General features: G+C 37.8%; 1 protein-coding gene across 1 annotated transcript in view; it reads right to left on the bottom strand.

Annotated features, from left to right (window-relative positions):
• Window positions 1–1287: 1287 nt before the first annotated feature.
• LOC107717388 (proton-coupled amino acid transporter 1-like) overlaps window positions 1288–9364 on the bottom strand; it is a 15456-nt gene continuing 7379 nt past the window's right edge. The window contains exons 9-11 of the mRNA XM_016524119.1: window positions 6153–6251; window positions 5884–6050; window positions 1288–1444 (exon numbers count right to left, since the gene is read on the bottom strand). Coding sequence (XP_016379605.1) covers window positions 1288–1444; window positions 5884–6050; window positions 6153–6251 — 423 coding nt within the window. The remainder of the gene's footprint in view (window positions 1445–5883; window positions 6051–6152; window positions 6252–9364) is intronic.

Raw genomic sequence — 9364 nt, 5'->3', positions numbered from 1 at the left:
TCTACCATCTAAATGATTTGTGCATGTTTTCATATTTTTTAAAATATATTATTATATGTTCTTGACAGAAGTTTTACTCAAAACTTTAAGACAGAAAAGTGGTGTAAAGAAATATTGGGTAAACGATGAATTATGAAAATGAAACCTAGCAGTAACATGCATTAGTTTGGTCTACATGTTTGGTCCTCATGTGACACCTGAGATTAAGTAAAGTATATTAAGATTAATAGGCTGCTCATGTAAGTGGGATCCGTGTTAACAAAATGAAGGAGTGCTCAAGACTGCCTCCTAGTGAAGAAAACACTATCAGCTGCTGCTCATGTCTCAAACAGGGTTTAACAACCTCACGTTTGAAGGGAAATCAATACAACCACTAAAAACAAGGGACTAACCTTTGATATTTCTAAAAATATATTTAAACGCCTAGGAAGAGGCTGTTGTGCTGTAAGTAGAGTGATCTGGTTGAGCACGTGTGCCATTCACGACAATTTTTAAAAAGAGAAGGCATGATTTCCTTCATTTACAGATAAAGAGGCACACATTCATGTTCACGATCCAACCACACTATGCGACCCACCTACTTCGTGCAACCAAAACACAAACCTAATTTCCAGCACCCCATCTGAACATCTATCGCACGGCTGAGTCACATGCGGAAAACATTAGCAGTTGTGTTCAAGGTCCGGCTTATTTCAGAAAAAGTGACAAAAGGTAAAAATAGACTTCTAACAATGACAAATGTTCTGTGAAGTGGCTGAACAATCTTGAGCCACAATTCCACACGTGCATGAACGCGTGCAGAAGAAAATGAGCCATTGAAAACGCTCCTGACTTTTGACGCAAGCGGCTCAACGGCTGATGGTTTTAGCTGAAAGACTGCTGGAGTGAAGAGGTTTTTGGTTGTTTTAAGGTGTTTTGTTGCAGCACGACTTACATGTGAGGCCTACGAGAGCCACGCGGATGCTGAGGTCCACCATCAATGCCCATCTGGGACCGCAGCACGCCACCGCCGGTGGGATCAGGATCTCTGCTGACACGTAGAACTGCAGCGCATAAGTGATGTAGATCCCAAAAGAGTAAAGCAGCTTCACGGCCTGATACAACCTATAGAACAGACAGACATTAGACACGTTTTTTTATTTATTTCTGCAACCACTGATGTCGAACTGATCACAGAATCACAGAATATAAACCGCTTAGACTAGTCTTAAAAAGTTAGTCATCTAATTTTTATTCTTTAAGACTGGTCATAACATTTTAAAATCAGTTATAAAAAGGGAGAATGGTCTAATTTGCGCGGATGCTGAGGTCCACCATCAATGCCCATCTGGGACCGCAGCACGCCACCGCCGGTGGGATCAGGATCTCTGCTGACACGTAGAACTGCAGCGCATAAGTGATGTAGATCCCAAAAGAGTAAAGCAGCTTCACGGCCTGATACAACCTATAGAACAGACAGACATTAGACACGTTTTTTTATTTATTTCTGCAACCACTGATGTCGAACTGATCACAGAATCACAGAATATAAACCGCTTAGACTAGTCTTAAAAAGTTAGTCATCTAATTTTTATTCTTTAAGACTGGTCATAACATTTTAAAATCAGTTATAAAAAGGGAGAATGGTCTAATTTGAATCCAAAAAGTAAGTCTGATTACCTCTTGGCTAGCTACTAGTTGATGAAACTATTCACAGTCTTAACATAGTGGCTATGTTTATGCAACTGGCCCCTGGTCTTTCAAGCCTGCTTGATTTACAAGCCTGCTTCGACTGGACTGACTGGAGTGTTTTTGAAGCTGCTGCCACCAATATGGATGAATTCACAGAAACTGTAACATCATACATCTGTTTCAGTGAGGATATGTATATTCGTACTAGGACTTATTTAACATACATGATGACGTTTCTATCAACTGATGTTATGCAACAAAAAAGTAAATTTTTCCTCTCGCGATAAGTCATGGCAACGGATTTTGGCTACACTAGCCATTATATTTAATCGAAGGAGGCGTATGCGTGTATCTTGACAGAAGCAGCGCGGAGAGCAGCTTCTGGGACGTGCCGTGGCGTGACTGGTAACACAAGCGTTGACTAGAGTGGCCGCGATCAGCTCCGGTGGCCGTTTTGGAGCCGTAACGCGCCGTAGACGTGTGCAGTGTAAATAGTCTAAGAATTAATGGCAGGGAAAGCCCCTTATATTTGAGAGCAGCCACATATGAAGTGTTTCTTGGAGGTTATATTACATTGCGGAATGATCATATGAATTTTTACGTATGCCATGTGACCTTTAAATGCAAAAAAACGTTTCCATTGCAATTTTGCGAAATATTCCTTTTTCGAATTGCCTGAAAAAGCACCTCATGCGAGCGTAAAAACTTTTTTGCGATATATGGGAATTTTTTCTAAATTGACGCGTTTCCAACAGGCGTATTTTCAATTCGCAATTTCAATTTGCGCAATTTGAAGGGTAATGGAAACGAAGCTAGTGACAAACCATGGTACACAGCAAAACTAAAAAAAAAAGAGGATGCCTACAGGAGTGGGGTCAGAATCTTGTATAAACAGGCCAAAAACACACTGACAAAGGAGATCAGCGTGGCTAAGAGAAGCTACTCCAAAAAGCTGGAAAACCAGTTTTCTGCCAATGACCCTGCATCAGTATGGAAAGGACCGAAAGACATCACAAAGCACAAGACACCATCCCCCAGCACTGTAGAGAATCAACAACTGGCCGACGATTTGAATTAGTTTTATTGCAGATTTGAAAAACCCTGTCTCACACCCCACACCCATTCTGACCTTCTCTCCATGGATCGATTAACACCTCCAGCAACCCCCCTCTCCCCCACATCTGCACTTCAGGTCTGCGAAAAAGATGTGTGTCAGGTCTTCCGGAAACAGAAGAGAAGGAAAACACCAGGCCCAGACGGTGTTACACCAGCCTGTCTGAAAACCTGTGCTGACCAGCTGGCCCCCATCTTCACACAGATCTTCAACATATCACTGGAGCTGTGCGAAGTCCGTGCCTGCTTCAAACGCTCCACTATCATCCCCATCCCAAAGAAACCCAAAATTACAGGACTAAATGATTAAGAGACCTGTGGCAGGTTAAAGAGCTGGCTGTCTAGTGCAGTTAAAACAACCTGGAGCTGAACACGCTCAAAACAGTGGAGATGATAGTGGACTTCAGGAGGAACTAGGGGTGTAACGGTTCTCGGTAAAAAAAACTAACCGTACCGTTCGCCACCCATGGATCAGAACGCACTTGCACCGCGGTTCAACTTAAATCTGACAACGCATCTGTAATATGGCTTCTTAAAAATAACAACACATTAAACAGACAGAGTTCGGCTAATATATGTTTCTGTCGATGGATACGTATTCTGGCTTCCCAATACATTACAACAACAGCAACGAAAAAAAAAAAAAAAAAAAAAAACGTGGATAAACCAGTCACTCATTGTATACTTTGTTCAATGCGAGTGCTGCTGGAATATGACCAGTCAGTTATGCCGTCATCACCCGGGTGTTGATAGCACATGTGCACAGGTGAGACCTGAACAGCACACATTGCTATCTGTTTAAACTAAACTCATCAAGCCTTGCCAGTTTAAACAATCAAGAGCCAGATGCAAATGAGTACTTGCGCGTACAGTGGGAAGATGTGTGTGTGTGCGCTCATCCGAAGCGCCAAACTCGTGTCTCAGAGAGCGTGCAAATATAGAGTCTTGTGCTTGAACAGACAAATTCACACACAAATTATAACATGCCTGTCTTGGCGAGTATCTTAGCAGACATAGTCAGCTGAACGTACAGTATCAGTGTACTGGATCCGTGCATTGTCAAGTTTTTAATGTTAATCAAACAACAAAAGACAAGGAAATCACTCACTGCATGCTCTTGATAGGATCTTGATTGTAACTTTAATAAGGATTAATCTTTCATATATACAGTCAAATATGCAATGTTATTTTACTTTTGATTACTTCAATTTCTGTACCTAAAAACTAATGTTAGACCTACCTAAAAAACCTGAAAAGCACTGTTCATTATATTTGTATCTTTGCTCTATTGTATTTATTTGTGCTGTTGCTTGTAGTTAGATTATTTGTTCTCATTTTCTTTATTTTTCTTTGACAGTATAGTCCTTTTTTCCCTAAACATAGCAATAACCCTAACCGAACCGTACTGAAACGGTGACTTAACTGTGATACAAACCGAATCGGGAGTAATTTGAACCAATACACCCCTAGGAGGAACCCCCCTGCACTCCCTCCACTCACCATCATGGACAGCACTGTAACAACAGTGGAGTCATTCAAGTTCCTGGGCACCACCATCTATCAGGACCTGAAGTGGGAGTTCCACATAGACTCCGCAGTCAAGACAGCAGTGTCTGTACTTCCTTCGCCAGCTGAGGAAGTTCAACCTGCCACAGGAGCTGCTGATACAGCTCTACTCTGCAGTCACTGAATCCGTCCTCTGCACTTCTATAACTGTCTGGTTCAGCTCAGCTACCAAATCAGACCTTAGAAGACTGAAGCGGAGAGTCCGGACTACTGAGCGAATCACTGGTACAACCCTCCCCACTCTCCAAGAACTGTACTCATCCAGAGTGAGCAAAAGAGCTGGCAAAATCATTCTGGACCCCTCACACCCAGCCCACTTCCTCTTTGAACTGTTGCCATCTGGTTGGCGCTACAGAGCACTGAGAACCAGAACGGCCAGGCATAAGAACAATTTCTTCCCTCAGGCAATTCATCTCATGAACAGTTAACTTGGCAGTCCACAGCTTCTCCTTTGCACCGGAGTTTGTCAGCAGGAAACAGTGATGTCAATGGGTGTATTTGGGTCTGTTCCCAGTTCCTTAGTATTTTCAGTCAGCCTTTTTGTCACCTGGGCTCAGTGACCTGTTCAGAATGCTTTCTTTGTATTCGCCTGAAGTGAATAAGCCTAAAACTGAGAATCTGAAATCAACTTAGAAACAAATAAACATAAAAAAAAAACTTTCTTTTTTTTTTTTATATTGAAAAGCTAGGCTGTGAATAGATTTGGCATAAAAAATAAATACATATATATATATATATAAATACTATAAATATTATTACAGTGTTTGTTATTGTGCACTTTTATCACTTACACTACTAAAAACTTTTTTGTTATTAATTTATCAAAAATACAGTAAAAAAGTAATATTGTGAAATCTTATTACAATTTAAAATATTTATTTACGTTTATTCATTTTAAAATGTAATTTATGCAATTCCTGTGATGCAAAGCTGAAGTTTCCACATCAACACTCCAGTCTTCAGTAAAACAGTAATAAAAAAAACAGTAATCTTGTGAAAATATTATTACAGTTTAAAATAACTGTTTTCTACTTGAATATTTATTATAATGTAATTTATTCCTGTGATGACAAAGCTGAACTTTCAGCATCATTACTCCAGTCTTCAGCGTCACATGATCCTTCAGAAATCATTCTAATATGCTAATATGAAAAAACATTTATTATTATTATCAATGTTGAAACAGTTGCGCTGCTTCATATTTTTGTGGAAACCATGATACATTTTTTTCAGGATTCTTTGATGAATAGAAAGTTCAAAGAACAGCATTTATTTGAAATAGAATTTATTGTAATATTTTCTTCTTCTTTTTTTTTTTTGAGCATGATTGTGCATGGATATTAGTCTCATGTCCATCCTAAAAATCAGGATAGCTTTTGTGCATTATATTTTTGTAATGTCTTGTATAATTTCAGTTTTCGGTTTCTTTTTCATAATAATCATCATAATCAACAAAATCAATAAAACAAACAAACAATAAATAAATAAATTGGACTAGTACACAATAAACATTAAAGATTCCCTGGCACTCACCAGCACAATGGTAAGTTTAAAGTGATGCTGCCCCGGATATGCTCTCCGAAGCCAATGAAGCCAATGGTGCCCAGGGTGATGTAGAGGGTGGTGACGATGCCCATGCCAAGATACAGGACCATGGTGAAGTTTCTGGGATTCTGCATCTTATTCTCAAGTGGGAGCACCTGATGAAGTTTGAGTATGACACCTTTTTGAAATGAACTTTTTTCACTTGAATAATTTTTCTGTGGTGACAAGCAAAATATCAGAGCAAAAGAAAAACTTACAACTCCAATTCCCTCAAAGGCGAATATTGCTGTTCCAAAGAAGAGAGGATAGTCAACTCCTCTTCCTGCCAGCGGGAGGTTGATAGGGTATGGGATATTCTGACAAAGCAAAGAAGGAACAGAAAAAAAAATGTCTGACAGTCTGTGACATTATGGATATTAAAAAAAAAAAAAAGGTTGCATGAATATATAGTGGACTCCCAAAGCCTGAGACGATGAAAATGCTTCTATTTAACCTTTTCTCTTTTTTTCTGTTGCATTTACTTGGATCAAAATTACAGTAAAAATTGTGAAATATTATTGTTGTTTAAAACAACTGTTTTCTATTTGAATATATTTGAAAATATAATTTATTCCTACGATGCAATGCTGAATTTTCAGCATCATTATTCCAGTCTTCAGTGTCACGTTCCTTCAGAAATCATTTTAATATGCTGATTTGCTGCTCAAGAAACATTTAAATTTATTATCAATTATTATCAATGTTGAAAACAGTTGTGTGCTTTCATATTTTCTGTAAACCATGATACTTTTTTTCCCCAGGATTTATTGATGAATAGAAACTTGATGAATAAAACAGCATTTATTTGAAATAGAAATATTTATAAAATTATACAAAGTCTTTATTGTCATTTGATAAATTTAATGCATCCTTAAAAGTTTTAATTTCTTACAAAAAAATTAAAAAAATAAAATTACTGACCCCAAACTTAATAATAGTTATAATTAATAGTTATAGGTAATAGGTATAGTTAAACAGTCATTATATTAAATATTTCTTATTAATTATACATTGTAAATATTTTTTATTTACATCTGTCAAATTTTGTGATAAAAATGATTATATAATAGAACTATATAGACTTTTATATTTACAAAGTCTCAGACTTTTCGGACACATTGCATAAATCAGATTTTTAAATAATTTTTGGAGCACAAATGTTATACAAATGAAATCATGAATACAATTCACAGTATAAATTTACAGTGATTGTATGACATGTTGTACTGGTTCAAGATGCATTTAGAGGAAACGTTTTATGTCCTTTGGCAGCTCTGTAAGCATTTTTGAAACCTTTGACTCTTTACAAAAAATGTTTTCCAAACAACAAACCAATTTGCAATCTCGAGCCAGCTTCCCCTTGCTGTTTCCACCAAGACAAATGTTCTTTCCTCACTGAAAAATTCTGTTACCTTCTTGCTTGCTTCTCAGTAGCTGCCCCGCTGATTACAGGCGGAGGGTCTGATAAAAGCATTTAAAGCTGTTCAATATGAAATGGGCTCTAAAAAACAACCCTGAAACCTGTCATTGAAACTTAACTCTTCATCCATAACATCTGAGACTCAATCAGCAGCCCAGGGAGAGGTCTTGGTCCTGAGGATTGCTTGGAGCAAAGTATCTATTTCAAACCTTTTTAAACATTCTGTTTGAAAAGTGTATCTGTGCTATATATGCGTTTAAAATAAACAAAAATTTGTTTAATATTTTGTTATCTAATGCAAATATAGTGTTATATATATATATATATATATATATATTATATACGACTACACTATATTCATATATGTGACCCTGGACAACAAAAGCAGCCTTAAGTCACTGGGGTATATTTGTAGCAATAGCCAAAAAAAACATTGTATGGTCAAAATGATCGATTTTTCTTTTATGCCAAAAATCATTAGGATATTAAGTAAAGATCATGTTCCATGAAGATATTTTGTAAATTTCCTACCGTAAATATATCAAAACTTAATTTTTGATTAGTAATATGCATTGCTACGAACTTCATTGGACAGCTTTAAAGATGATTTTCTCAGTATTTAGATTTTTTAGCACCCTCAGATTCCAGATAGTTGTATCTCGGCCAAATGTTGTCCTATCCTAACAAACCATACATCAATGGAAAGCTTATTTATTCAGCTTTCAGATGATGTATAAAACTAAATTTAGAGAAATTGACCCTTATGATTGGTTTTGTAGTCCAAGGTCACATATAGTGTGGCTTAACACTAGAACCGTCACGGGGTAAATTTTACCCGTGGCTGTTTTTCAAATGTACATAAAAGATTTAAAATAAAACATTCAAGTCTCCCAGTCATTGACTTTTACTAAAATTATGTAATTTACAATCCAATGTTGTTAAAAATTATTTAGATAAAACCAGATCAAAAAATGGGGCATTTATAACTCTAAGCGCCAGCGGGTCAAATTTACCCGCTATATAATGCATGTATTTTCGCGCTGTCATTTTCTTACGCTTATGTTTTAACATTGTACATTTCTAGGCAACGCCTTTCACTCACTGATTTAGCAGTTATCAGTCTCATAAATAAAGTCAAAATGACAAAAAAAAAGGCGATTTATGGAAGGTAGGTATTAGAAACACTAAATGGGGGAAGTCATGGCCTAATGCAGGGATTGTAGGTGGGGGGAGTGAATGTACAGCGCTCTCTCCCACCTTCAATACCACGACTGAGGTGCCCTTGAGCAAGGCACCGAACCCCCAACTGCTCCCCGGGCGCCGCAGCAAAAATGGCTGCCCACTGCTCCGGGTGTGTGTTCACGGTGTGTGTGTTCACTGCTGTGTGTGTGCACTTTGGATGGGTTAAATGCAGAGCACTAATTCCAAGTATGGGTCACCATACTTGGCCACATGTCACGTCACTCACTCACTCACATAAATGCCATGAGTGATGGAGAGTCTGATGGTAAGTTATGTGTCCTGGGTCAGCTCAGCATCTGACAGTGATCCAGATATTATGTTTCAGTATCACGTTACTCTAATTGGTCAAACTTTGGTTTAATTATCATTTCATGACTCTAGACACTTCTTTGTGAAGACAGTGGCATAATACAGTGAAATAATATGTTCTTTAGCCATATAAATACAGTTGTTATGTGTGTGGGTAAAATTTACCCGCTGGCGCTTTTAGGTATACAGCGACCTCTGGTGGTTCTAGTGTTAAGTGTTCAAATACTTTTTGGTCCACTCAGGATGTTGTATTGTGGGCTACAGTAGTGCTGGGCGGTATGACCAAACATTTATATCACGGTATTTTTCAAAATTATACCGGTTTCACGGTACATGACGGTGTATATTTTTTTTCATGCATGTCCGGGTGTTAACCATATTTTCTACTGATTGAGAGAGGAAATACTGCAGTATATTGACTTAGAATGCCCTATTTTACTGTCACGATGAGTGAATATT

The sequence above is a fragment of the Sinocyclocheilus rhinocerous genome, unplaced genomic scaffold (genome assembly GCF_001515625.1).
Source record: "Sinocyclocheilus rhinocerous isolate Xijiao unplaced genomic scaffold, SAMN03320098_v1.1 scaffold1054, whole genome shotgun sequence".
Classification (NCBI taxonomy): Eukaryota; Metazoa; Chordata; class Actinopteri; order Cypriniformes; family Cyprinidae; genus Sinocyclocheilus; species Sinocyclocheilus rhinocerous.
The sequence above is the reverse complement of the archived record's forward strand: the minus strand, read 5'-3'. Positions and strand labels throughout refer to the sequence as shown.